This window comes from Leptonotus elevatus, chromosome 21, assembly GCF_054856555.1.
Source record: "Leptonotus elevatus isolate MCC_2025b chromosome 21, RoL_Lele_1.0, whole genome shotgun sequence".
In the NCBI taxonomy this organism is placed as follows: Eukaryota; Metazoa; Chordata; class Actinopteri; order Syngnathiformes; family Syngnathidae; genus Leptonotus; species Leptonotus elevatus.
In genome coordinates this window covers 4,496,221-4,524,191 of record NC_141259.1, presented here as the reverse complement: position 1 = coordinate 4,524,191, position 27,971 = coordinate 4,496,221, and the positions used below count along the sequence as shown (strand labels likewise).

The 27,971-nt window shown below is 38.9% G+C and overlaps 3 protein-coding genes across 5 annotated transcripts; all 3 read left to right on the top strand.

Annotated features, from left to right (window-relative positions):
• Window positions 1–3: 3 nt before the first annotated feature.
• ppp1r16a (protein phosphatase 1, regulatory subunit 16A) lies at window positions 4–12,466 on the top strand. 3 transcript variants are annotated; one of them, XM_086065364.1, is made up of 11 exons: window positions 4–149; window positions 4,422–5,233; window positions 6,343–6,413; window positions 6,906–7,051; window positions 7,756–7,859; window positions 7,962–8,086; window positions 8,238–8,363; window positions 8,441–8,516; window positions 8,598–8,727; window positions 8,805–8,958; window positions 10,419–12,465. In XM_086065364.1, the coding sequence occupies exons 2-11, from the start codon at window positions 4,987–4,989 to the stop codon at window positions 10,926–10,928; spliced, it is 1,689 nt and encodes a 562-aa protein (XP_085921490.1). In that variant the 5' UTR covers window positions 4–149; window positions 4,422–4,986; the 3' UTR covers window positions 10,929–12,465. The 3 variants fall into 3 exon arrangements, with proteins under 3 accessions (XP_085921490.1, XP_085921492.1, XP_085921491.1); XM_086065366.1 differs by having other exon boundaries at window positions 30–111; window positions 4,991–5,233; window positions 10,419–12,466; XM_086065365.1 differs by lacking the exon at window positions 4–149 and adding an exon at window positions 5,771–5,930 and having other exon boundaries at window positions 5,097–5,233.
• A 1,665-nt stretch (window positions 12,467–14,131) lies between these two features.
• On the top strand, window positions 14,132–18,920 carry bco1 (beta-carotene oxygenase 1). The gene is made up of 11 exons (XM_086066114.1): window positions 14,132–14,212; window positions 14,301–14,429; window positions 14,507–14,636; window positions 15,673–15,820; window positions 15,897–16,047; window positions 16,232–16,452; window positions 16,538–16,795; window positions 16,861–16,966; window positions 17,070–17,164; window positions 18,413–18,524; window positions 18,604–18,920. Exons 1-11 carry the CDS (start codon window positions 14,155–14,157, stop codon window positions 18,756–18,758), a joined length of 1,563 nt encoding a protein of 520 aa, XP_085922240.1. The 5' UTR covers window positions 14,132–14,154; the 3' UTR covers window positions 18,759–18,920.
• Window positions 18,921–19,436: 516 nt separating this feature from the next.
• Window positions 19,437–26,665, top strand: ercc3 (excision repair cross-complementation group 3). The gene is made up of 15 exons (XM_086065389.1): window positions 19,437–19,613; window positions 19,938–20,137; window positions 20,229–20,465; window positions 20,913–20,962; window positions 21,043–21,178; window positions 21,582–21,752; window positions 22,144–22,348; window positions 23,706–24,020; window positions 24,102–24,286; window positions 24,360–24,562; window positions 24,653–24,749; window positions 25,247–25,364; window positions 25,468–25,586; window positions 25,824–25,973; window positions 26,052–26,665. The coding sequence occupies exons 1-15, from the start codon at window positions 19,586–19,588 to the stop codon at window positions 26,184–26,186; spliced, it is 2,349 nt and encodes a 782-aa protein (XP_085921515.1). The 5' UTR covers window positions 19,437–19,585; the 3' UTR covers window positions 26,187–26,665.
• The last annotated feature ends 1,306 nt before the right edge of the window (window positions 26,666–27,971 follow it).

The following is a 27,971-nucleotide window of genomic DNA, read 5'->3' as shown; positions in this document are numbered from 1 at the left end:
AGCAGGAGCAGAGGTGACAGGTGGTTGTTATGGTGAAGCATTTCCCTGCAGGGGCTGGCCGTGGCAGGAGCAGCGGGCAGCAGCTGACTCACTTACACACAACCTCGCACAGGAGCCCTCCTCCTCCTCGCTCACGGGCAACAGCACAGGTAAGATGCTTTTTTGGTAGTATTCTGAGTTCTACTTTTACAAAGTAAGCAGGCGGTTAGATTGTTTGCGTAAGTACGTCTCCGCTACCTGGCTGCTGAATGTAAAGCTAACCTGCGTCTCTTGGATGCTAACATGGCAGAAGAATAAGGAAAGACGACTTTAGCGAAACTTATTGGGCAATCTAAAAAAAGTTGGCCCAGGGAAAGCACAGAACGCACGTTCGCTGATTTTACTCGCTCGCGGTCTCAATTGAATTAACGAAGTCGAGCAAGTTGAACGAACCGCCAAATGTACCTGTCCGACGAGCCACCTGTTCCGGTTAGCTAAGCTATTCGGCTGCTGCCATCCGTTATATGTAGCTACTGCTTATGCCTTTATTAATGCACTAATAATGGTAATCTGTCTGTCATTCAGATCAATTTATCATGACAATAGTTGAACGTTTCTTTGGAAACTCATTTTAGTTATATGATGATATTTAACGTCACCATGTACAATGAAACAATTTCATATAGTAGGCTATACACCTATAATAAAAACAAACATAAAATGTCATTACACTGATGCATAAAAAGGAACGATTAATTGTGCATGAATCTTATTTACTATTTTAAAAAAAATCATAACTGTTGACAAAAAGTCACTTTCAAGAAGCTGACATCTCAAAGTTTTCACACAAAAATGACTCAAAAGAGATCTCCCCTTTGCAACATTGATCACAGATCTGAATATTTTGCCTCAGGGTTCAAGTAAGCTTCATGTAGTTGTGTTTGATTTGGGTGTGTCACTGAAAAAGGCTCAACTACCTCACACACGTTTTAGTTATGTTAAACATAATCAATATTTGCATTCTTGTCAAACCAGTCCTCCAAGCTCTCACTCATATGTACACTACCTATTCTTATTCAGGTATATACAGTATGGTATATACAGTATGGTACATACAATCTCAATTTCACTAGTGTACAAATGAATTGAAGTTTTTGCTGGCAGACACACAAAGGCAGAGTGTTTATGGTGTCAGACCTTGGAGGAAATCGTGTAAAGGTCATCTGACATTTCAACATTGTATTGAAGTTAAGTGGACCTTGGTCTACTTTAATTCTATGAGGAAAGCATAGTGTATCGAGTAAATTTTCTTTTCACATGAACAATATTTGTTTTATGAGTTTTTATTGGAGGTTTTAGATAACAATGTTGCAACAGGTGGTTTTGTCGTACTGTATATTGGTAGTTGTTGTTTTTTAAACTGAACTGCTGAGAGTATCCAGTGGAGGAATGAAAGGATTTTATGCTTACAATTTATCTATGATAACACTGAATTAGTCACAGTATATTCAATTTATTAACAACGTGTATATAAAAATGTTGTCACTGTCCAACAAAAATTAGGCACTATATATCAAAATTTGGCATTAAAAATGTTTTCTTATCCAAATAAAGAAAAACGTCATGTTTCAAATAAAAGAAAAACATCGCAATGAAGTCACAGCCAGGTAAAACAATAATAAGCCTATTAACAAGTTAAAGTACACTTTAGACGTTTGGTCAACTGTAATGCACTCCAAGAAAGTTTTAGTTTGCTACACTTGCATATGAATGAAGGTTAATGTAACCGTATCAGCGATGGGGTCTCGCGTCTGTCGCAAATTTATGGCACTGCTTGAGCCAGGAGCATGGATGTGAACATTGCACATTCCACTGCATTTTAATGTACTGTCTGTACACAAAAGCATTGTACATTCCTTAAAAAATTGTTTTACTGCCACTTTGAATGGTATTTTCCTTATTTGAAATAGGTAAATAAAATAAAAAGACTATTATGAAATACTATTTAGCCCATTCCAAAGCTTTTTATATTGACAATAGTAAATAATAGTATATTTTCCAGAATACTTTTAATCCTGTATCATCTTTTGAAACAGTTATGATGACATTAGAGTTTTAGCCCATGCTGCTGACTCACACAAACACGGTCAGTGTGTGATTATTTGGTAAGCAGATTAGCTCACTTGGCGTCCGCCAGAAAATCATTCAAGAATCATCCGTACTGAACTCAGCTTTGTTTCATCCAACAGCTTAGCTACGGCAATCCACAATGACTGTGCCACGCCATTTCATAACGAAACAACCACCTGCCTACTCCCAAATGTTGCCACATTTAAGGCCGGAGCCAACCCGGGATTTCAGCGGGGCTTTGTTCCTGCCAGTTCAGTTACCGCCCTCTTGCTGAATGCTTCAGCGGCGTGTTAGTATGTTCATAGTGCCCTATTCATTGCCCTCGTTGAATGAAAGTATATGTTCCAGAGCAGCTCTGGACTCCCCCTCCTGTTAAGTCATGAGGTGGAAAAAGTCCACAAATGTCAGATTGACCCAGGAATATTTGAGCTGGCACTGAATAGTTGCTCATATTTCTCCATGCGTGCATTCCATTCTACACCAGTACCCGTTTGTACAATGTCAGTGATTTACCACTTCCCCTTTTATCATCAGAACGTCAGAAAGGCCAGAACTCAGTTTGGAGGGTTGATCTGTTGATTCTCTATTCAATCATATATTTTCTGTGATTATGCATAAAAGCTAAGGATAAATGCAGAGCCAAAATAACAAAAAAATATTTTAAATTTATATTTTATTGGCCAATGCTGACGTGAAAAGTCTAATTTAATGATTTTCTATAAACTGATTATCAGTGCCGATATTTGGCATTTTGAAGAATGTAGTCATCAAACATTCTCAACTAGTGGTGCGCAGTACGATGTCAGGGTGCGTGTGACCTCAGGGAACTTCTTCTTCGTCTTTTTTTAAGTGTATTTGCACCTCCTCTACAGTAAGTGGCAGTGGCACATTCATTGTCAGCATACAGAAAGAATATTAGCTCATCTGTGGAGGTTCACTTTTATAGACAAATTATACTATTTATAGTAGGTAAAGATTTGGGGGGTGCAGAATATTTTATTCTTCCTTGGGGGCATAACAAAAACTAATTGAGAGACCCTGCGTTAAACCCAAATTTGTATTAATACTGTATCTGAAAGCTATCATATTGACTTGGCATATGCTTCTGTTTGCTGCAAATGTGGGATATAAAATGTGTACAATTCAATACCTTTAAATGTAATAAATAGGCCTTATTACCCTCACGACCTATTGAAGCCAAGCAGTGACCCATCAAACACCAACACTGATAAGTCGTCTAATATACCCGCATATCAACAACTAATGATCAGCCACAATGGGCTTCACTGGTATCAAATAGAACACTTACGCCTCTGAAAGCGTAATTAGAATCTTATCAGGCCGATTCTTGAGTTCCTTGACTGACTTCTGCTTATTTGACTTATTTGACACACTGTCTGGATGCTTTATTTATTTTCATGGCCAATGTACTCCTGTATTAATTTACCAATTGTATCTGGACTTACACCGCTAACACAGCAGTTAACGTTCCTGTGGGGATTTTCCTTGTTTCTCCAATCCTTTCATCCTTTAAAACTCCTTTCAAACGACACATAACGTTGTTTTTCATTAGCTGACTGCAAATAGTTTTCCTCTTAGCCTGACAGGTCTCCTATTCACTGTCGGCGTGGACTGTGAATTGGAAATTGTGACATTTACCTGTACGAAGAGCACAAACATAAATGGTAACGTTTGACAAATAGTTTTTTTTTTTGGGGGGGGGGGGGCGGGTTCAGCCAAGGGTGTTATGTTAAGCTGTTGCCTCAATCTAAGGAAATCCTTACATTCTAGAAACAAAGGGTGAGAGGGCAGCCACCCTTAAAATAGTACCACAATGTTGTAAAGGAACAAATGACAAACATTTGTGTCATGCCAAGGCCGCTTTTTTACTCTGTCGCACTGCATGCCTCGAGTTGACCTTCCTCTCGGCGCTGTGTCTAAATAATATATGAATAGCTGAGAAAGGGCCAAGTGTGTGTGTGTGGGTCGCAGACGTGACTCGGTATGTTGCGCTAATGAGAACTTGCTTGAAGCATGCCAGGCTATGATGCTGCCCTGTCTCATGTCTTCGACCAGGTTCGGTCCACCTTACATCTGTCCACACCTCCTCAAGTCTTACCTTGTGTTTAGGATGCCGGCAAAGTGTGTGTTGGGCTGCAAGGTGTGTCAATCATTAATGACAACGAGTCCCACCATCTCGGGTTTCTTTTGGGAGAGGAGGGGGGAGCTTAAGAGTTAAAATTAACAAGGGTAGTGCTTGTACATTGTACTGTAACATGCCAATTAAATGAACTGTCACTTCCTTTCCACAGTTGCATCCAACGCAGTCCAGCCAAAAGTTGTCCATCTGATCACCAATCACCACCAAAGCACTGCGTGCATCAACTGCAGTTGAATACCAACTACATGGATCCGCAAGAGATTTTGACAAACTAGCCCAATCACCATCAATATGAATTACAAGCTCAAATGGAACATCTAAGCTAGAAAGAACTTGGGACAGTGGGTCACTGGCCAAGCAACACATCATTGGCATGGAGAGGAGGACTGACGATCAGTTGCAACCCTCAGCTCGACTGTTTTTGCTTTTTGACACTTTTTTCATTTTTCCTGCCATGATAGACGTTTCAGTCTGAAAGATGGGAAAGAGAAGAGACAATGCAGTCATTCGATGTGTTGCTCCTTTCTGCAACCATGGAGATATCTATCATCTGATTCCACTACAAAAGTTTGAATCAGTGCATATACGTATTTTTTTCCTTTAGTTTTTGTCGATGCATTCACCCTCACCTATGCAATGTCATAAGAGACTTGTGTAGGACCTATGCTTCAAAACAACTAAAGACCACCGAAATATTGAGTGACTGTTGTGGAATTATGGCTGCGGACCACGGCGAGCTGCTGGCTGAGATGTCTACCATTGGCCGTCTGAGTGCCACTGAACGCCTCAAACATGCCCAGAGGCGGCGTGCTCAACAACTGAAGGCATGGACCCAGATGGAGAAGGATGCAGCACGAGGCTCTAAAGCCAAAGCGGATAAGAAGAAGAAGCGTTCAAGAAATGTGACCTTCCCCAGCGCCGTCACGCTTCTTGATGCAGCTGCGCGCAATGACTTGGATGAGGGTCAGTAGACGCATATTGGTCATATGCAATCATTTAAATAAGATGTAGTAGCTACATCAGGCAACATTTGGGTTAAAAGGGAAGTTAACCATAAATATTTCTTGACAATAATATATGTGACCTTACTAGTCTAAACATGACATTCTGATTACTATTACATTTGTGGAATATGAGTTACAAAATCCAGCCGCTTTTTTTTTTTTTTTATCCATCTCAGGGGGCGGCCATTTTGCCAAGATGACAAATTTTGCTGAGGGCCCAGGAAACTACCAATCACAGCTCACCTGTTTCCTGAGGCTGAGCTGTGATTGGTTGTTTCCTGAGATCTGAGCAACTGTGATGTCATTTTCACTCGACAGCAAGTGGCAAAATGACCGCCTTCTGCTTTTATTTAAAAAAAAAAAAAACTGCTGGATTTTCCTGCTAAGCTCGTATTCCACTAATGCAATATTAACTAGTGGGGCTGCATAGAACATATTATTGTCAAGAATTTTTCTTGGGGGGGTTGACTTCTTCTACTTCTGTTTTTCCCCGCAGAGATGGAAAATGACGTGAAAACACCGCAGAGAAATCAATGTTTTCAAGTTGGACCCGCTTAGCGAGTGGCAACATAAGATGGCCGCCGCGCATACAAGTAGTTCCTGTACTCAAAAGACCAAGATTAGACCCGATAGGGTTTATATGCCCATATATTCGGGTTAGAAAAGGAGTAACCCTTATTATCTTCTTATTCTTCTATATCTTATTCGGGGTTTTGGCACGTTATTCCTTCAGGTCAACTCTGGCCATTCAAAATCCCGTAACATGTGAAAGCACACCCTCACTTATATGTTGTCATGCAAAGCCTGAGAAGACATTGATCAGGTATTAATATTATGAGTAAAAACTGAATTAAAGGAACACATGTATAATTGACACAGACTTTAATTCTCTGAACGTCTTTCTCTTCAGTGTCCTTTGTCAGGTGCAGGATCAAAGCTAAGAATGGCGTCAAATCCTTTAAGTTCATTGTTAGCTTGAACATTGACAAGCATGTCTATTTATGGAAGCTTGACTTCTACAATGCTTTTCATGTAAGGTTTATGTGTATATTTGTGTATATCCTCTAGTGAGGGAGCTGCTCAACAGTGGGGTGAGCCCTGATTTGGTCAATGAAGACGGACTGACTGCTCTCCATCAGGTAAAAACACAGCATCAGTCTGGATCGTTCATTTGGATTGTCAACTACTAAAGCCCACACATGTTTTATAAACAAATTCTAAATGTTGAACAATCTAAACATTTTGCAAGTGCCCTTAAAAGTGTTATTCATCTGCCTGGCACTGTTTGTCTTTATTTTGTCTCAACCTTCACTTATCTTCATTATACAAACACTCCGACTCCTTCCTAGAGTTTTTGTTTAAAATTAACATTCTTCATGAACAAGTCCAGTAAGATTCCAAGGACAAGGTCATAAAAATCCTGTTTTGTCTGATGAGCTCCTCTGTGAGAAGCACTTTGCCACTATTGTTGTTGCTATGACAGCAGCAGATTTTCCTTCGTTAAAATGTCTGATGTTCGCACACATGGTGCTTAATTTTATTCAATTGCAAAAACATAACATAACAATTTGTTTCATGCAAATGACCACCTGTCCTCTCCTGTCTTGTCCTGTTCTGTCCTGTTCTGCCAGTGCTGCATTGATGACTTTGTGGGCGTGGTACAGTGCCTCCTGGATGCCGGTGCCTGTGTCAACGCTTGTGATAGTGAGCTGTGGACCCCGCTGCATGCTGCTGCCACCTGTGGCCACACTGGGCTGGTGCAGCTCCTTATTCAGGCGTGAGTTGACCCGATGAACACTTTATCCTCCGGCAAGTGACTCTTTCTGGTTCTAAATAAAGAAAGAAAGAAATTAGTAGATTTTTTTAAACATATTTATTTTTAATTTTTTTAGGTAAAATATTATTCAAATGAATTAATGATTTAGATTTTAACAAGTAATTAAATATTCCCAAAATGTCAGAGTCAAAATTTGTCAGAAAAAGTTTTTAAAGAGTAAATTAAAAAAAAAGTAGAAAATAAATCATTTAAAAAGTAACAATAAAATTCCATAAATAAAAATACCATTAAAGCGTCCCAAAAAATGTCAGAACGTTTCTTGCAAAAAGTCGAAAAAAAAGGCAAAAAATAGCCATAAAATGTCCAAAAGGGAAGAAGAGAGGCAGAAAAATTACCATAATATGTCTATAAAATTGCCAATAATGTCAGAAATTTAACAGAAATTTAGAAAAGTCTAAAAATGTATGAAGAATTTACAACAACAACAATTCTAAAAAGGTTTAGACTACATACATTAGACTAACACTAACATAATGTTTCCTTTATCACAATCTTCAAATTTTTTGCGTCTCCATACAGATTGTTGGTTATTTATTTGGCCTAAAATGGCTCTTTTGTTAGGAAAGCTTGCTGACCCCCTGGCCTAAGCAATGCCAGTAAGGCTTCTGGTCACTCTAATCCTTTTGTGTGTAATGCACCTGCAGCGGGGCCGACCTGATGGCAGTCAATGCTGATGGAAACATGCCCTATGACCTCTGTGAGGATGAGGCCACTCTTGAGCTCCTGGAGATGATCATGGCTGAACAGGGTCAGAGATGGGTCAAATAATACAACATTAACAGTTACACTGCCATTTTATTTTATTGACTGATAGCTAAAAACATCATCAAGATGAAGTCTGTTTGTGCAGGAATAACACAGGCCCGTATTGATGAATGCAGAGGCGCTAAAGAGGCGGCAATGCTTGCTGACATCCAAGCTCTAGTTCACAATGGAGCTGACTTAAATAGTCAGGATGATAATGGGACAACACTGGTGAGAATTTTCTTTCCAAATTGCAAATATTGTCCTCCAAAGCTCAGTTTTCCATTTCTTCACTTAAAAAAATGCATCTTGATATTGATGATAGTGTTTGTTCTTTATATCAATGTAAATTCTCTTGTGCCACTTTTTGTTGAACCTCTAGCTGCATATAGCATCTGCCAATGGATATCTGTCTGTGGCGGAGTTGTTACTGGAGCACAAAGCTCAGGTGGAGGTAAAGGACTGTGATGGGTGGACGCCTTTGCATGCTGCCTCCTGCTGGGGACAAGTCAGTACTGCAGTCTTAGAAACTTCATCTCGAACTCAAAATATACAAGAGGAAATAATGGTTTGTTTGTACCGTAGATTCAAATGGTGGAGCTGCTGGTGGGCCATGAAGCCAGCTTGGACACAAAGTCTGTCCTGGAAGAAACTCCCTTAGGCATGTTTTATTTTATTTTTTATGTAAAACATTCATCCTTGTCGTTTTCATACGAGTAATTATATCTGAATGTTTTTAAAGATGTGTGCATGGATGAGGAGGTCAGAGCCAAACTATTGGACCTCAAGCACAAACATGACGCCATCATGAAGAGCCAGGATCGTCACAAGGGCACCTTGCAAAGACGAGCTTCTAGTACTGGCAGCAGAGGGTAAGATCAGATGTTCGGCTCCCTGCTGGTGTTGTTGGATAAACAATTTAATGCTTCTGTCTGGTTTGTCCGGACAGGAAAGTGGTTCGTCGTGTCAGTGTGAACGAGCGCTCCAGCCTGTACAGGCGGGAGCATCACAAAGAGGCCATGGTGTGGCAGGAGAGGGGCCGTCAGCCCGAATCACAAGATGACGACGAGGACCGTCAGACTGACAATGAGCTTCATCAGCATGTGAGCATGTCATTTTTTAAGAAAAAATATGTCTTGTCATTAAAATTGACAAATAATTTAATGCTGTTTTTGAAATAAATCCGGCCATTCCTCACTGCTTCCCTTCGTTTTTGCCTTTATCCACTCTCTTTGGTCCTGTTTTCGCCTCACCCACATTATTGAAATAGCACGAATGAAAATGATCAGCCCCTCATTGCAGCTGTCTCCAGGTCATTTTCTATTCTCATCCTCCTTGACCTGTGTGCGACCTTTGACACCATTTCGCACCTCATCCTCCTCAATCAGCATCCCCCACACCGCCCTAGATAGGTTTAATTCATACATTAAAGAACATACTCAGTTCATCCAGCTAAAATCCTTTTCATCCAACCCCTACCCGGTCACTTCAGGTGTGCCTCAGGGCTCAGTACTGGGGCCTCTGCTTTTCATTAGCTAACTCTTTCCCCTGGCACAATTTTCCATACATTTTAATATTCTCTGCACTACTACTGTACTCTACTCCCGCTTATCAGAAATTAACGACTGATTCTGACCTTATTCCAGTACGCACCCTCACATCCTCCTCCTCCTCCATCCACCTGACCGTTCCACCTGCCCATTTTAGCATCCAACTCTGGAAGTCATTGCCACCAGATCTCCGTGACTCCGTTTTTTTCATCAATTTTAAATGTAAACTCAAAACCCACCTTTTCAATTATGTAAATTTTCAAGATTTTAAATGTTGTTTCTTATTATTTACAGTGTCCTTGAGAGTTTAGTAATACAATTTATTATTATTATTATTATTATTCAATTCTAACGTTCGGGGTTCGAATATCGGCTCCAGCCTTGTTGTGTGGCGTTTACATGCTCTCCCTTTGCTTGCTTGGGTTTTTTGTCGGCTCCTCCAGCTTCCTCTTAAATTCCAAACGCATGCATGTTAGGTTAACAGGAGACTCTAAATGGAAAATAGATGAATGCATGCATGGCAATAATCAACAATTGAGGTGTTTGCCTTTCCCTCCTGTAAAATATTTTATTCAAAGACTGCTCATATTCCAAACAATTGCCTGAACAATTTAATACTGTTTTGCTTAAAATAAACAAGCGGAACAGTGGAATGAAAAGGTAATGCAACACCAGACTTTGACCTCTGATCTTTGTTGAGAAATAAGAGTATGTCAGCATGTCACTTTGAAAATCCCCACCTTTAAGATACCACGGTTGACAGAATATAAGCATATTCATATAAGGAACATCACTTTTTTATTTTATTGTATTATTTCCAATAAAATAATGAAGCAAAAATAAAATAATTGGATAAAAATAAATACATTTTAATTAACCAACCAATTGGAAAGAGTTAAACAAGTGTAACAAATATTTTAAGACTCTTGATAATATGAATGTTTGATTGTCCAGATTATTGCTCGTACATACAAACATCACTAATTTTTTATTCCTTACGTTTTGCCATTCAGGCTGGAGTTGAAACCTCGTCACATGCAGATGAGCCACAGGCTGTCAGCGATAGCGTGTCAAGCCTCGGCAACGGCGGGACAGCTGTGTCTTTGGCCTCCTCCGTGCCCGGAGAGCAATGGAGCGGCGGAGGTCGCATGGACCGCAGCGCCTCCTACGATCTCAACCCAGCATCAGCGCCCGTAGACGACGAAAGCTCGGACAGTATGACTCGGGAAAAATCCCACCACACGTTGGCCGACCTGAAACGGCAGCGGGCGGCAGCCAAGCTCAATAAGTACCCGGCGCCTCCGCCGCCTTTGACCCCACCCATAGAAGAGGAGACCCCCTCTGCCGCCGGGTCCGAGGTGATAAGTCCTCTGGCGCAGCATGGGACACACAACACAGAGACGGCGGCGTCCCCCAGCCAGGTGTTCTTCACACCAGCCAGTGGAGATCCCCCTCTACTGAAACTGAGAGCTCCCGAGGAGGAACAGTCCACCAACAAGGAGCCTTGCTGTAGACTCATGTAGAGACACAGAAGATGGACACTTTTTACTAGCATGGCATGAACATTCTTCATATCATGTGTCTGTCATTTAGGCCATTAAGTGTTATCCTTACGCTTTCCCGTGAGTTGACTGCATGGTCTCTTCTTCACTTATCCTGTGCTCTTCACATAAGCCTTAGAATGATGTCAATGTCATGTAAATCGACTGAAGCTCAATGACAAAGTAGCTTGTGATTTATTATTATTGAAACTATGATCTTTGTGTTGTACTTTCTTCCAGAAACTGACGGTACATGTGCTAAGTTCTATTCATACTCAAGTATTCACCTTTATAAGATAACTAAACATTTTATGGTTGGGAATTTTGTAGTACTGTACAGAATCACCATTCATACAAAGTTGTAAACAAGGGCTGTTACCTTGCATGCTTTGTTTTCCTTTTTTGAATTAGGCTTAAGTCTATATTTTAATTTTAATGCTTAAGTTTGTAAATTGTCTTTTTCTCAAAAGTGTGATTTACCGTAATTTATAATTAAATCCACACCTTATTCACGCAACTCATCGTATATTCATTGAAAGCTTCACAATAATGCTATTATAACATTTGTAACATATTACGTGAGGGTAAACTTAGTGTTCAAGTAAATTAACACATGCCAACTGATTTGTTGGAAAACATTGAATCAATACCTAAAACAGACTGCAGTGGTGCCTTGAGATATGAGTGACCCAACGTACGGTTTTCCCAGATACTAGCCATTGTTCAGCCGATATTTGCTTTAACTGGTAGGCGCAGTATGGTGGCAGCAGGGTTATTATAGTTTGGGAATTTTCATTTTAGTTAATTTGATTTCATTTTGAGTTTAGTTTTTTAAAAATTAGTTTTCAGGGTGGTTCTGTTAGTTTTTATTAGTTTTAGTTATTTAAAAAAAAAAGTACTTGGTTTAGTTTAGTTTTAGTTAGTTTCAGTATTAGTTTTTCGTTTTTAAAATAATTTTTTTTATTACTTCCTTTTTTCATTTTACCTTGGTGTTATAGTGTAACACGTTTCTTACCTAGTGTTGAGTGATGTCATCTAAAGGTGCTTTTCTATTGGCTGCTACTAGATGACATCACTTCTGTGTGACACAACTTTCCAACATCCTCATTCTGGTTAATATCGAAATAAATATACTTCAAATCACATATAAAAGTTATTCCTAAAGACTCATGTATTAAATTAATTACCAAAGGCTAAAACGAAGAACATTTTCGCTATAATTATAGTTAGTTTTGTAAACATAAAATGTAGTTTCAGTTAGTTTTCGGTTTGTTTGTTTGTTCGTTTGTTTTTTAAAAGCAGTTTGCGGTTTGTCTGAGAGAATTGGTAAATATCTGTCAAAAAAGAAACTTCAAGCTGTTTATGCCACTCTGTTTACGTTTATCAATCAAAATTTTAGAGCAGACTAGGCTTAATTACGTGGTTGTTTTAGACTTCGAAACACAGTCTGCTTGCTCAATGCTAATGCTGACAGATAATAGGAAACGCCACCAAAAGCAATGATTCACACCTATGTGGTGGTGTTATATCCCTTAAAGCAATCGAGGTTTGAGCACAAATAGACAACAGTACTCGTAGACGCAGTCTTGACCTGAGGTTTCCATGTACTGTATATCAGTATGTCTGTCTCATACTGCCAAGACGCTCACCAGAATGAGCAGTACAATGTGTAGTCAATTGAATTAAATAATAAAATGTCACAAAATATTTTGAATTCTGTTTATGTCATTACTATTTGTTTTTACAAAGTATAATATTCCAGTGTGCTATTTTTCTCATTGAAAAAAAAACATTTTGGGGGGAGGCTGGAATGGATTCATGGCATTTCCATTCATTTTCATGGAGAGATGATTTGAGATTGTTTTGAGTTATGAGTGTGGTCAAGGAGCAAATTAAACTCATATCTCAAGGCACCACTGTATACTATATTTCGGACCATTATTGATGTGAAAGTTTGTATACATCAAATTTTAGGTATATTTATCATTCTGAATCTGAATGAGCCTAATCATCCTCAAAATTTAGAAAATGTTTTCACTCAGAAAACAAAACATACCTTTCTCATGCGTTCATTGAACAGTGTAGAAGATGTTTCATAATAATGATGATGATGTTGTATCAAAGGTTGCCACACTTATCTACGGCGTATGCAATCACCACCTAAGTTCATGTGCATAATGTGAAAATATCCAAAGGCAAGAGTAACATAATTTGTTTTGACTTTACGAAGGTATATGCTTCACACACTGCAAAAAGCATTTAACAGTCATTATTACTGTTCTCTAGCATACTTCTCTGTCCTAAGACAATGGAGTTTGCGCTGGTTTAGCCTGTGTTTTTTTTGTTGCATTTCCTGCTATGGCACAGTCCAATGCGTGAGTGGCAAATTTTGATGAAGTTGAATCCCTGTGTATCGGTACTTGTGGTACAGTTTCAGCCTGGTTTGTCTACGAGCTCTTTGTTCTTCTCATTTAGTCTCTCTCTTCTCCTCAGCATGATGCCTGCCTTTATAATGGATTGCCAAGCGGCACGATCTGAGGCCACTTCTTACAGATGTGATGGATCAATGGCACCTGCCTTGAGGTCACACTTGCATATATCTTTGTAGCGTAGGGCGGGCCGTTCCACAGGTCGATGACCCGTGGCCAGTTCACCATATAGGATGTCCTATGGGTATGCTTTTTACTTTTATTGTTATAATATTCCAATTAAATTTGAATGAGCAATGGTAAAGCTCCATCCTCGTATGCCCATGACACATACAGTTTTTAGGAAATAAATCATCAATTCTATTATTTAGATTTTTTTTAAAACATTTTTTCCACATTGTTTTGTTTTTACACTGGCATGAGCCGCATTGCTCTTGGGATAACACAATGGAATTGTGTTACGTGAATTAAGTAGTGTAAATCTAACCTCAAATCTGAATTAAAAATAAAATAAAAATAAAAATAAAAATATATATATATATATATATATATATATATATATATATATATATATATATATATATATATATATATATATATATATATATATATATATATGTATGTGTGTGTGTGTGTGTGTGTGTGTGTGTGTGTTCCCACTTGCAGATTAGATAACTCTCGTCCTTTAGTCCCTCCCATAGCAAAGAGCTTTAAAAAGGAGTGGTTTGCATGTTAATCTGTTTATTGAGACAGCTTCACATGCACTCTCAGTAGTCAACATGGACTTTTCCAAAAATGCAACAGAGCGGCCAGAGCCTCTTAAGGCAGAAGTGAAAGGTAGTTTCTGTTTTTATTTTTACACTATGTGCTTGCCATCAGAAAATATCGCATTCGTGATTGTTTTATGGCTTTGCTTTTGTTTTAGGGAACATCCCCCAGTGGTTGCAAGGCACCTTACTGCGCAATGGTCCCGGGATCTTCTCAATTGGGGACACCAGCTACAACCACTGGTTTGATGGCATGTCCATCATGCACAGTTTCTCATTCAAAGACGGTTGGTCTCTTCGCTTACAGTACTTTTGATGAGTAGTTAATTAATAGACTATTTTTGTTGTTGCTGTACTGTCACAGGTGAAGTGACCCACAGAAGTCGCTTCCTGAGAAGTGACACCTACAAAGCCAACATGGAGTCCAATCGAATTGTTGTGTCTGAAATGGGAACAATGGCTTATCCGGACCCGAGCAAAAACTTCATTGTCAAGTAAGCGTTGTTCGTGATCTTTAGCTTAACCCTCTTGTTAGGTTGGTTTGTCTGCAACGGCAATAATGCCCCCGGGCCAATGTGACCTGGGCTACTATGTTCAATGTTGAAAACACATCCCGATAAACATTATTAACCACTTTTGTTGCAAATATTTCAAATAAACTATTTTGTAGCAAGTTTCATCATGAAATACTAGTTCTTTACTTTGAAATGGGTCAGTTTGCCCCATGCTATGTTTAATGTTCCAAAGTCATCCTGATAATTATAGCCCATGATTAACAGCTTTCAAATCAAATACTGTATGTCAAACCATTTTAATTGTCTGTTGAGGAGAAGTTTCATAGCAAAAACAAAAAACTGGGTCACTTTGACCCGGGCTATGTTTAATGTTCCAAAAGCATTCTGATAAACATGTAATATTTTAAATAAAAGAGTGTCCAGTGAACCTTTTTAATTGTCTGTTGATGAGAAGTTACATTGCGAAAAGCTACCAATTTGTAGTTTTGATTTAAATGGTTCACTTTGACCCTTTCTAGGTTTAATGTTCCAAAAGCATTGATAAACATGTAACATTTCCATTGAAAGGGTAGCAAAGTGAACCATTTTAATTGTCTGGCGATGAGAAGTTTCATAACAAAAAAAAAAAATTGTAAAAAAAAAAAAAATCACTCCTTTAAATGGGTCAGATTGACCCGGAATTTGTAATATTCCAAAACAAGCCAATAAACATTGTTCATAGCTTATTATTACCAATTTTCATTGCACATATGTGTTGATGTGAAGTTTCATAGAAATAAAGAAATAAATTGTTGGGTCATTTTGAGCCGGGATATTTTCAATGTTCCAAAAGCATCCAGACAAACATTATTAACTGTTTTCATTGCAAACATGTTGAAATGAACCACTTGTTACTAACTGTTGGTGTCAAATTTCATAGCAAAAAAAGATACGTGATGTCCTTTAACTTGAAAGCGGGTCATTTTGACCCACAACATAACAGTAATTTGAAAAAAATGTTTTCCTTTCTTTCAAGGGCAATCACCTTCCTCAACCACACAGTGCCTGACTTCACTGACAATGGCGCCAGCAATTTTATCAAATACGGTCAGGATTATTTTGCCACCTCAGAAACCAACTACATTCGTAAAATTGACCCAGTCACCCTGGAAACTCAGGATAAAGTAAGCTAAAATAAAAAATAAAAAAAAGTGATAGTTTTCATGAAGTGTATAAAGTATGCAAATTGTTTCCACTCAGGTGGACTACATGAAGTTTGTCTCGGTGAACTTGGCTACGTCCCATCCACACTACGACAAGGAGGGCAACGCTTACAACATGGGCACTTGTATAGCTGAAAAGGGCAAGACGAAATACCTCCTGTTCAAAGTCCCCGCCGTTTCTCAGAAGGGTAAATGAGAACGTGCTCTACTTTGTCCCTATAACTCAACTTGCTGGATCTTATCTGCAGTCAAAATGCAATAAGACAGGAGACTTTGTGCACAATTTCTGCATGTAAACACAGATATGTGTAGGGAGAAAAAATCTTGACGCAGCAAAAAAAAGTGAGTTATTGTTGAAACGTTTGGCCATAGACCAAGACAAGAAAGTCCCTGCTCTGAAGAACGCGGAGGTGATCTGTTCGGTCCCCTGCCGTTCCCTCCTGACGCCGAGCTACTATCACAGCTTTGGCATGACGGACAACTACTTCATCTTCATCGAGCAGCCCTTCAAACTGGACATCCTCAAGATGGCCACCGCCTACATGAGGGGAGTCAACTGGGCGAGCTGCCTCAAGTTCCATCCAGAAGAAAATGTAAGACTGCTTTTAATTTAGCACACTCGTTAAGAACCACTGAATATCTAAAAATTAAGATCCTAAAAATTCAATTTCCCTTCAGACTTTGATCCACCTGATAGACAGAAAGACAGGCAAAGAGGTGGAGACCAAATACTACACTGAAGCCATGGTCGTCTACCATCACGTGAATGCTTTCGAGGTCGATGGTTGCGTCATATTCGATGTCATCGCCTACAAGGACAGCGGTCTTTACGAGATGTTTTACCTGAGCAAGCTAAAGGAAAAACCGGGATCTCAGGACGAAAGCTACTCCAAACCGAGCTATAGGAGATTTGCGCTTCCCGTTCAACCAAACAAGGTGAGAAGAAAATGACAATTTGACTTTGACGCCAAAGGGGATACTAAGCTGTACTCGGTGTGCAGGGCGCAGCGATCGGCGAGAACCTGGTGAAAGCGGCGTGCACCACGGCCACAGCAGTGAAAGAGAAAGAAGGCAAATTAACGTGCCAAGCAGAGGTGCTCCGTGGAGGTAAAGTTCACACCAGTCTCAGCAAACTTCTGTGTGTAAAAATGGATCTTTGACGTCTATAACCGTCAATGGCAGTTAAAAGTCACATTTTTATCTTCATCAGGGATTGAACTTCCAAGAATTAATTACGATGTCAACAGCAAGCAACACCGCTTTGTGTATTGCAACTGCGTTGAGGAATCGGCGCTCTCAAAAGAGGTAAAATTCTGATTTGACAATGACAAAAGACAACAATTGGAATTCCTTTGACTTGGGAGGGCATTTTTGAATTGGCATAGTAGAGTTAATTTCAATAACGAAAACTAAACAAAAATATTTTCGTCAACACAAAACTAGACTAGTCTGGACTAAAACTCATTAGAGTCATTAATAAACAATAACTGGGACTAAAGCAGGATGCATTTTTGTCCACTAATGAAGACGAGACCAAAATTTACTTGCACTTAATAAAAACTGGACATTTTAGTTCATGAAAAAATTATATGATTTTGTAAAATCCTGTCTCTGCTAATCTGTCACTGGCATGCTAAAATGCTAGATTTATAGTCGACTAAAAGTTGACTTAATAAAAACGGGATGAGGTTGACTAACTAACAAGCGTGATTGAGACTGGACTAACTGAGACACAATTTAAAAATGTCTGATAAAATTAACACTATGGCAGAGTCTTAAAAGTAAGGAAATGCATTGTTCACTGCAACATTGTTATTCCAAATAGCATAAATGACAAAACCACAAGGTGGGAAATTGTTAAATGTTGACTTAGAAGCTGTAAAAAGTAAACCCCATTTGGCCTCGATGACTGCACCCATGGGTTGTCTTCATTTGTCAAAGCCAAGCGCAGCGCTAACACAAACAATGGGATGAAAGGAAGACCATTAGGCTGTGGTAGTACAGAAACCATACTTTTAAGAGCTTCCCCTCATTCTGAGTGTATGCCCAAATCACTGCTCTGACGTCAGCGAGAGGAAATGCGCACAAGCGCTCGTTTTGTTTCTGTCAACAGGATGATGTTTATTCTTCCTTCTTAAAAAGCACAACATCCTTTTCATCCATGTTCATTCATCATGTTATGTCTTTCTTTTCAAATGCATTCTTTTCAAATGCATTCTTTTCAAATGCATTCAAGTGCATTCATTTGGGACCGACCGACACTATCTCAATTCAACTTTATGTATGAGCAAAGTTTTGTGGCTAGTACTAAGCTGTTTGTCATAAATTTAGATAACATAATTACTTTATAGTGGTAAACTGTCCCTTATCAACGTCCTCGTTTGTGGTCAATATGCGAGGCAAGCAAGAAAATCCACCACAAATTAATTTTCATATTTTACAAAACATACTATGCCGTACTGCTACTTTCAAGATACAGTAGCAGGCTTACATTTATATATTTATAGTCAACCAATTAACCTCACGTGTGTTAATCGGATCTTTTTGCTGTAGATTGCCAAATTTGATACAGAAACCAAGCAATTGTTAACCTGGAGTGAAGACAACTGCTGGCCGTCCGAGGCAGTATTTGTCCCCAGGCCGAATGGCGAGTCAGAGGACGATGGTAATCAAACAATATGCTTGTATCAATGTGTTACAATATCTACACAACTCTGATAACTCTTTTTTTCTTCTCCCTGTAGGTGTGGTTTTATGTTCTGTAATCAGCACCAATCGCGACCAGTCAAACTTCATCTTGGTTCTTGATGGCAAAACATTCAAGGAAGTAGCTCGAGGTTATGTCAACGCTGAACTCCATAAGGACATGCATGGATTTTTTGTCTCTCAAGGGAATTAGCCACTTATAATTTAGTGTGCATCAGTCTACATTTAAGGAGAAACAATCTTTTGTCAACATGTGAAGCATGTAAATTACACTACGGACTAATAGACTACAAAGTGATGTAGATTCTTTGAAAATGTTCTGACATAATTTTCATAATTTTGTATGTTGGTGAAAATGTGTGGAGTAAATCTGCTTTATTATTGTGTATATCTTTGACTTGCCTTTTGTGCCCCTGTTTTCACTGGAAAAATAAGCATATTAAAATCACACAGCAACTGTAATAAATCCAAGCGAATGTCAACACGTGCTTTTTTGACAAAGACGTGCGGTCTGGGTATGCAACTGCAAGTGAGGCATTGGAGTCCCCTGCTGGCCAACCATTATAAATGATTACATTAAATTATGCTCCATTTTAGTTCTATGGTCTGTGCTTACGATAGCCTCGGTGATTTTTATTTTGTGTATATATATATACATAGTCCGCCCCCCTACTGCCATTTTGATCCAACAAGTATTTTGGGCATTTAACTCAATGGTTATAACACGTTTGGGCGTTTCATTTATATATATATATATATATAGTGCAACCAACGGCTTAATTTTTATGAGGTCATCAAATCAGTGTATCGCCTGATCCACACTCCAGTCCGGTAGGTGGCGGTAGAGTACTTGAACGCGTATTGCCAATCACCATTTACATCAAATAAGAATATTCCCGTCACTACACTATCATGGTGGCGAGAAAACACTATTGCAAAAATAACTGCTCGTTATCGTCTACACTCTTCTAGCGATAACGATTCTTAACGAAAAGGATTTCGAATTTCTAAACAGCTACAATGGGGAAAAAAGATAAAGGGGATCGAGGTGAGTGAATTATTTTATTATGTTTAGGTTGCTAGTTTAGAATCGATATCCCTGGCTCAACTAGCAAGCAATCCACCTTTTAAATGGGGATTTAGTTATAGCATGTACCTATTGTTTTATAAATCACATTACACGTTCTGTCCCGTTTCATTCCATTACGTTGTATACATGTATTATTTACTGCGTTACAAAATGCTGCCATCAATGAGGATCTTGTCAACATTATACTTTTGCGTTGTATTGTGCAAGTTCCAGTTCACTTAGCTTCTTATGCTGACATAACTTAATAGTATGTTCGTGTATTAAGCATGTTATGGTCTACAGAGAAGAAGTCTAAAAAGCGTTTCTATGAGGAGGAGGAAGATGATGAAGACGTCGTGAGTGGCAAGTCTCAGGAGGGCATACCTGCTGCTGCGGGGAAACAAGTGGATGAATCCAGCACAAAGCTGGATGAATATGGAGCCAAAGATTATCGTGTTCAGATGCTTCTGAAGAGTGATCACTCTTCACGACCCCTATGGGTGGTAAGATATCCGTTCAGACTATCAGAATTCATTCGAACTAAACATTCGTCATTGTTCTAATTCATTCATTTCATTCATTTGGCTCCTGCAGGCTCCAGATGGACACATCTTTCTAGAAGCCTTTTCACCAGTGTACAAGTATGCACAGGATTTCCTGGTGGCCATTGCAGAGCCAGTGTGCAGGCCCAACCACGTCCATGAGTACAAGCTAACAGCATATTCACTGTATGCTGCTGTCAGTGTGGGGCTGCAGACCTCTGATATAGTGGAGTATCTGCAGAAACTTAGCAAGACCTCTGTGCCTGATGGAATTGTGCAGTTTATTATGGTATGCATTAGAGGTGGACTTTTATTGATATCAGACCTGACACTGTAGGCCTGTACTGTTAATGGATGGTTAAAAGTGCTCCGATATTACAACACTCAATACCAAATTTGCTTCAAACAGTTTTTATGACATTCCAGTTGAAGGTTAGTGTAAAACTAAACACAAAATAAAGATAATTGCATATTGTGTATTTAACTTAACATAGTTTGTCTTACACATAACTTGGAGATAAATGTTAACTTAAAAACACAATTGATGGGCTAAGGAATGGCATTGACGTCAAAGTAATGTGATACAACAATAGTTACAGGCAGACGCGTTTCTGTTCTGGCTAGATCTGCACCCTGGGTGACCCAATCCCAGTTCTATGATGGTGATGGTTTCTTGGTCTACAACGTGGGTTTTCTTTGTGTTTGAATGTATTATTTGATATTTATTTTTTCCCAGCTCTGCACTGTGAGCTATGGCAAAGTCAAGCTGGTGCTCAAGCATAATAGGTACAGCCACTTCAAAATGATTCCCCTTTATTGTTTTTATAGCTCTTTATTTCAATTTCTACCTGTGTGTCTGTCTTCAGGTATTTTGTTGAGAGCACATTCCCTGATGTGATTCAGCGTCTCCTGCAGGACGAAATGATCCGAAAATGTCGCCTCAGTGCTGCTGATGGGACAGACGGCGGGCTTATTACTGAGGTCATCCACAGCAAGTCAGCGGTATGCCCCCGATTAAACATTTTCTTCACAATAATGTGTTTTGAGTTTGGTCATGTGACATTTGCAAGCTGAGCCATGATTGGTCGTTACCTGAGTCCTGTCATTTTCTGTCGACAGCATGTGGCAAAATGGCCGCACCCTGAGATGGATGACAGCGGGTGCAATTAGATTAGATTGCTTTTATTGTCATTATACTAAGTACAATGAAATTATATTTTGCTGCATAATTGATATTCCACAAACACAATAGTAATCAGAATACCGTGTTTGGACTAGTGGGGTAAAACGTATTATTGTAAAGAACATTTTTGATTTCCTACTGCTTACTTTGACGTACTACTGTACTAATGAAGAAACCTAATTCCCAGGTTCACGAATGATTGATACTGCACTTCTTCAACAGATCTCCAAGACTGTTGAGGACAAAGGAGGTGCTTCCACCTCACAGCAGCCCACTGATGGTCAAACTTCAGACCAACAGATCCCTGAAGACATCTTCAGCTACTATGAGCAGATGGACAAGGAGGAAGAGGAGGAGGAAGAGACTCAGACCGTGTCTTTTGAGATTCAACAGGTGCGCGTTACATGTTTTGTGTGTCAACTCGTTGGTTCAAAGCCAAATACAGTAAGTGGTGTTCTAAGGGATGCAACACCTGATTATATGTCCTTATTTAAGGATAGTTGCCTGATGGAAACTTTGAAATAGATTACAAATATATGCTCGCTGCCCACAACATTAGGTAGGCTTGCAAAAGAGCCGTTTAAAAAAATTCTTCATATCCCAAAGGAATTATGCTCAGTTTTGAGTGATATTGTCAAAGAGGTATTCATTTAACGTTTATTATTGCGTTTATATTTTGCTGTGATGTAGTAGTAATATTACAGCTCTTTATTAAAATAAATGATTTGGCCATTGAGTGTACACACCAATTTTTAATCAGCATAATCATCATTGTCTTGTGTAGGAGATGATTGAGGCGCTACAAAAGCGCTGCATTCAGCTGGAATACCCGCTCCTTGCCGAGTATGACTTTCGGAATGATACGGTCAACCCAGATATCAACATAGACCTGAAGCCGACTGCTGTACTACGACCCTACCAGGAAAAAAGTCTGCGCAAGATGTTTGGCAACGGACGCGCTCGTTCCGGCGTCATTGTGCTGCCCTGCGGTGAGAATGCTGGTTTACTGTTGCTAAGGGAGGTGCAATAATGAAATAAATCTGTCATAAGGAGATTGTAAGGGTAAAAACAGAAATATCAAATGTTTTCATGTCAAATTGATTGTTATGTGTGTGTAATATTTCCAGTCAAGTAATCAGACTATAGTTGCTCTATTAATATCATTAAAAGTTACTTGGAAAATATATTTTCTTCCGCAGAGAGTGGCACCTGCTACTACCACAGGCAGTAGCACTTAACTGCCTGCAAGGGGCACCAATGAGCCAGAATTGACATGAATTAAATGAACAGCACACTCTTCTAACCTTCTTATTTTTATGTAAAACTAATTAATAATAAAATACAGAAAACACCCGAATCCTAACACTAAAGTACTCGATAAAATCACTAACTACACATTATAGAACATGTAAGATAGGGAAACTCTGTTATTAACCATAGTGAAATGCATTGTGGGATTATTTAAATTAACATTAACAATCTGAGGGAGTTTTCACGTGTCCATAAACAGCAAGAGGAAAGAGAGATTTGTGTTTTCCAGATGCAAGTACAGTCTCTATTTTGAGTTTGTATGAGCTAAAATAAAAAATATTGAGGTTTATTGCGCACTCTGAGTCGACAATGTTATCTACGTAGCTTCAATAACACTGTTTAAAAAAAAAAAGATCTGAGGTCCTCAAATTTAATCATCATATCCATAAATAATGTGCATTATAAATGTTGAGGTTTTTCCCATTACAACATTCATAGTTAATTGTCAAGCAAATAAAGCTGTCTTTGTTAAAAAATATAAAAATATACAGGTGTATGTTTTTAAGTGACGTCTATAAAGATTTTTTTTTTAATTAAAAACAAGTAGCAAATTAAAATGAAATTAGTCTTTTTTTTATATTAACATGTTCAGTTAAAAAGGTTGCTATCTTTATATTATTTTTCATAAAAACAAACTTTATTCTTAAACGTCACTGTTAAAAACACACTTAAATTAAGTGGCAAAACCGAGTGTCATTTATATGTTATCTATTAAAGTAACTTGTAATCTTTGTCACTTTACTGATTATTTAGATAAAAAAATTATTGACTGATTTACTGCTTATGACTTACTGGTTACTTGCTTTAAAAAGTAACTTAAGCAGTAATCAGATTACCTGCTCTTTTTTAAAGCAAGTCATCTAATTACTGCTTATGGCTTACTGATTACTTTCTTTAAAAAGTAATTGTTATTTTTAAAATTAAGTAAACAACTAAATTAAATAACTAAGTTAAGCAAATAATCAGTTCCATTTTCAAGGTAACTGTGGCAACACTGGCCACAACATTATGTATATTTTCTGTGCTACTTTCCAGGAGCGGGCAAATCTCTAGTGGGTGTGACAGCAGCGTGCACGGTACGCAAACGTTGCCTGGTGTTGGGTAACTCCTCAGTGTCCGTGGAACAGTGGAAGTCCCAGTTCAAGATGTGGTCCACTATCGACGACTCTCAGATCTGCCGCTTCACCTCCGACGCCAAGGACAAGCCCATCGGTTGCTCAGTGGCCATCAGCACCTACTCCATGCTGGGCCACACCACCAAGCGCTCCTGGGAAGCTGAGAGGGTCATGGAGTGGATGAGAAGCCAAGAATGGGGTCTCATTATTCTTGATGAGGTACACACCATTCCTGGTAAGTTTAACATAAAATGTCATATTTCCTTGCCAATAAAATAAAAGTAGTCTGATATGTTTTTTTGTTTTTTTTCTGTAGCCAAAATGTTTCGAAGCGTGCTGACCATCGTCCAGGCGCACTGCAAACTGGGCCTCACTGCTACTTTAGTTCGGGAGGATGACAAGATTGTGGACCTCAACTTTCTAATTGGGCCAAAACTATATGAAGCCAACTGGATGGAGTTGCAGAGCAATGGCTACATCGCCAAAGTCCAGTGTGCTGAGGTGAAAAGAGCCAAAGACCTCCCAGAAGTCGCGTAGTATATGACACTTCCTTAACATTATGTCTATGTTGCAGGTGTGGTGCCCTATGTCTCCAGAGTTTTATAGAGAGTACGTGGCCATCAAAACTAAGAAGCGCATCTTGCTTTATACTATGAATCCAAATAAGTTCCGGGCGTGTCAGTTTCTCATTCGCTTTCATGAGCGGCGCAATGACAAGATCATTGTCTTTGCTGATAATGTCTTTGCCTTGAAAGAATATGCAATTCGCCTGAACAAGTATGTATTTTCACACACAAAAAAAAAATATATATTTTTTCTTATACAGTATTTCACTAGTAAATTCCTCTCTGTAATTGTCTGCTCAAGGCCCTACATCTATGGCCCAACCTCCCAAGGGGAACGGATGCAGATCTTGCAGAACTTCAAACTAAACCCAAAGATCAACACAATTTTCATCTCCAAGGTTTGGATTATTGAGTGCCTTAGAAAAGCATCAAAGGGTGAATTTTGCTATTCTGTCTTCACTAGTGTTTAAGAACTAACTGTAGCCTACAGATAGCAAACGGCTTTTTCAATAAAGACCAGGAAGTCTCTTGCTGTTTTGATAATTTACTGGATGAAACTGTATTTAAAGTTTGAAACAATATAGATTTGAATCATTGACTAAAATTAGCTGTATATAATTTATTTACTTAGACAGATATTTCTGAAGCCAAAATTACACTCTAGGCTTCAACACTCTAGATTAGCTGTGTAGCCGTGTAGAAGCATTGATTGGAGTACAATGCACTACAGTAGCACTCTAGGGTCAAAACATACAAAATGCGTAAACACCACTTTCTCCACAAGAGGACAGTACACTATCATCTTTGGGCGTAAAACAACTCAGTCAATTGTCTCCTCTCTTATGAAGTTTTGACATTTTAGAGTTAATTTTTATATGTCTTTACTACCAAACAGGTTGGAGACACCTCATTTGACTTGCCAGAAGCCAGCGTCCTGATCCAAATCTCTTCTCATGGTGGATCACGAAGGCAGGAAGCCCAGAGACTTGGTCGAGTCTTAAGAGCCAAGAAAGGTTTGTTTTTTTAGCGTTGGAACAGTAACGCCAATGTACGCTATGTGGACGACCCCCCCACTGCCCAAAAAAAGACTCTCACGTCACCTGTCTTCCTTCTTAGGAATGGTTGCAGAGGAATACAACGCATTCTTTTATTCGCTGGTGTCTCAGGACACCCAGGAGATGGCGTACTCCACCAAGAGACAGAGGTTTCTAGTGGACCAGGGCTACAGCTTTAAGGTGTATTTGAACTCTTCGATTGACTTAAGGATCTGAATTCTTTCTGTGACCAAGCTCATAAAAAAGTAATTCAAAAGAAGAAAATAGATAGATGAATGGATATTTAAGCCAGTTCTATACAGACTAGAGTTAACTGCGTATGTCCTGGATGGATATATTGATATTTCCCCAACATTGGGAAGCCAAATATCTTGTAAAATAGCCATTCCTCATCTAAACGCCATGTACAATTTTTAGGTGATCACGCAGTTGGCAGGAATGGAGGAAGAAGACTTGATGTTCTCCACCAGGGAGGAACAGCAGCAGCTCCTCCAAAAGGTCCTGGCTGCATCTGATCTGGATGCTGAGGAGGAAATGGTGGCTGGGGAGGCGGGCACGAGACCACAGGTGGGTGGCAGAAAAAGTTTTAAAAGCTTATAAATTGATGCAACATTATAAATTCTTGCCGTTTTTATTTCCGTACAGTTTTCAAGGCGAACAGGGACCATGAGCTCCATGTCTGGTGCTGATGACACTGTCTATATGGAATATCAGGGTAAAAGCAAAGCACCTTCCCTTGGCAAGGGCATCCATCCACTCTTCAAGCGCTTCAGGAAGTAGACAGGCTGGTAAAAGTTTAGACATTTGACCATGAGCCACTAGAAGATGGCGTGAAGAGGCCACAGTGGTTAGCACATCCGCCTCACAGTTCTGAAGTTGGTGGTTCGAATCCGTGCTTTGGCCTGCTTCGTGTGGAGTTTACACATTCTCCCCGTTCTCCAGGTGTTCCATTTTCCTCCGTTTGACTCTAAAGTATCCGTAGGTGCGATTGTTTGTCAGATGGAATATGCTCCAGCACACTCGTAACCCTCGTTGAGGGTAAGTCGTATGGAAAATGGCCTGATGATTGGATTAAGCAGTTTGTTTGTTTTACAACTGTTTGAGCCCTAGTGTAGATTTAAGTTTTAAGTCATGTCAATGTTCTACTTAATTACTTGATTATAGAATACTCAGGTATGAAACTGTCAACTCTGATGTTGTAATTTTTTTTAAATAATTTTACAGTAAAAAGAATAAAAATGGAATGGAAAAAAAATCCACCTAACCTTCTTTCTTAAAGCATTTCACATGTACAGTATTGTGTTAGGCATGTTTACAATTTATTATGATATATGCCTGTAATAAAGTAGAAAGTGAGCCAATAAGATACTAAATTATTTGGGTGACAAAAGGCAAACTTTTTTTTTCACTTGGTAAAATTTTAAATGCATAATCAAATTTGTTTTGGAGAAATAGGTAAATAACTACATAATCTCGAAACGTCACTTTTTCGTGTTGGTATGACTTCAGTGAAGGAACTGAAGACAACTTTAGTTCATTCTAAAATGCTTGTGTCACTTATAATGGGAAACTGCTCAATCATCACCAAAATTTATGTGGACATCTTTTCTTATGCCAAAAGTGTGAGCCTCTCCTCAGGTGCGCGTTTTAAGAGAATGAGTGAGGTGTTTACCCCCTTTTTTTTTTTTCATTTACGCAAATGTGTTTTTCTTTGATAAAATACAGGGTTACTTAAAAAACAAAACACTAGCCAGGATAAGGAGCAGCAGCGTTACCAGCGGCGACAGGAAGCTCCAGCCCTGGTCAGGAGAGCCATTGTCAGCCACAGCTGTGTTTGCGCTGCCACAGAGCAATTAGGTCCATTTCCATCAAAACTCTAAACCAAACTTTATCTTCGAAGTCAGAGTCATTGAAATGGTCACTGCAAACTACAGTCATCACGTCCATCCTATTTGGTGAGTAAATGAGTCAACAATAGCATTTGATTTTGCTCGTGTTGTACTTGCATTGGCATCATCTGATTAACCGTTCACGCCCTTTGAACATAAAAAGTAGACGAGTCAAATGTTTTATATCAATCAGATTTATTTGCTCATCCGAACTATACAAAATAATCCCACAATTGTAGTTGGTAAACCATCTATAAAATAAAGACTAACAATATGGAAACTTGGAACTAGTCTTCCCATCTTAATGCCATTTAATTTAGACTGAATATAAAAATCCATTTATTTAATTAGAATATTAGCAACCATCTTAACTCATTCACTGCCATTGACGGCTATAGATGTCAAAAATTAATTTGAACTATTTCTATTAGTTTAACATTTTTCCCCACTTTTGTTAAGAGTATGAAAGCCTAGAAAAAGTTTTATTACATTTAGAACCGATATAAAATTTGTGATTAATTGTGAGTTAACTAGTGAAGTCATGCGATTAATTACGAAAAAATGTACGCCCCTAATTTTTAATAATCTTTTCTTTTTAAAAAAATATATTAAAAATTAGGGGCATCAGGCGATCACATTTTTTAATCATAATTAATCGCATGACTTCACTAGTTAA

What these genes read in the sequence shown, in the direction of transcription:
- ppp1r16a (XM_086065366.1), top strand. Translation starts at nt 30, where the DNA reads ATGGTGAAGCATTTCCCTGCAGGGGCTGGCCGTGGCAGGAGCAGCGGG. An exon ending in GCGCAATGACTTGGATGAGG is followed by an intron (nt 5,234 to 6,342) that starts GTCAGTAGACGC and finishes TATATCCTCTAG; the next exon opens with TGAGGGAGCTGCTCAACAGT. An exon ending in CTGCCTCCTGCTGGGGACAA is followed by an intron (nt 8,364 to 8,440) that starts GTCAGTACTGCA and finishes TTTGTACCGTAG; the next exon opens with ATTCAAATGGTGGAGCTGCT.
- bco1 (XM_086066114.1), top strand. Translation starts at nt 14,155, where the DNA reads ATGGACTTTTCCAAAAATGCAACAGAGCGGCCAGAGCCTCTTAAGGCA. An exon ending in AGCAGAGGTGCTCCGTGGAG is followed by an intron (nt 16,967 to 17,069) that starts GTAAAGTTCACA and finishes TATCTTCATCAG; the next exon opens with GGATTGAACTTCCAAGAATT. An exon ending in AATCGGCGCTCTCAAAAGAG is followed by an intron (nt 17,165 to 18,412) that starts GTAAAATTCTGA and finishes TTTTTGCTGTAG; the next exon opens with ATTGCCAAATTTGATACAGA.
- ercc3 (XM_086065389.1), top strand. Translation starts at nt 19,586, where the DNA reads ATGGGGAAAAAAGATAAAGGGGATCGAG. An exon ending in CTTCACGACCCCTATGGGTG is followed by an intron (nt 20,138 to 20,228) that starts GTAAGATATCCG and finishes TGGCTCCTGCAG; the next exon opens with GCTCCAGATGGACACATCTT. An exon ending in TGAGGTACACACCATTCCTG is followed by an intron (nt 24,021 to 24,101) that starts GTAAGTTTAACA and finishes TTTTTTCTGTAG; the next exon opens with CCAAAATGTTTCGAAGCGTG.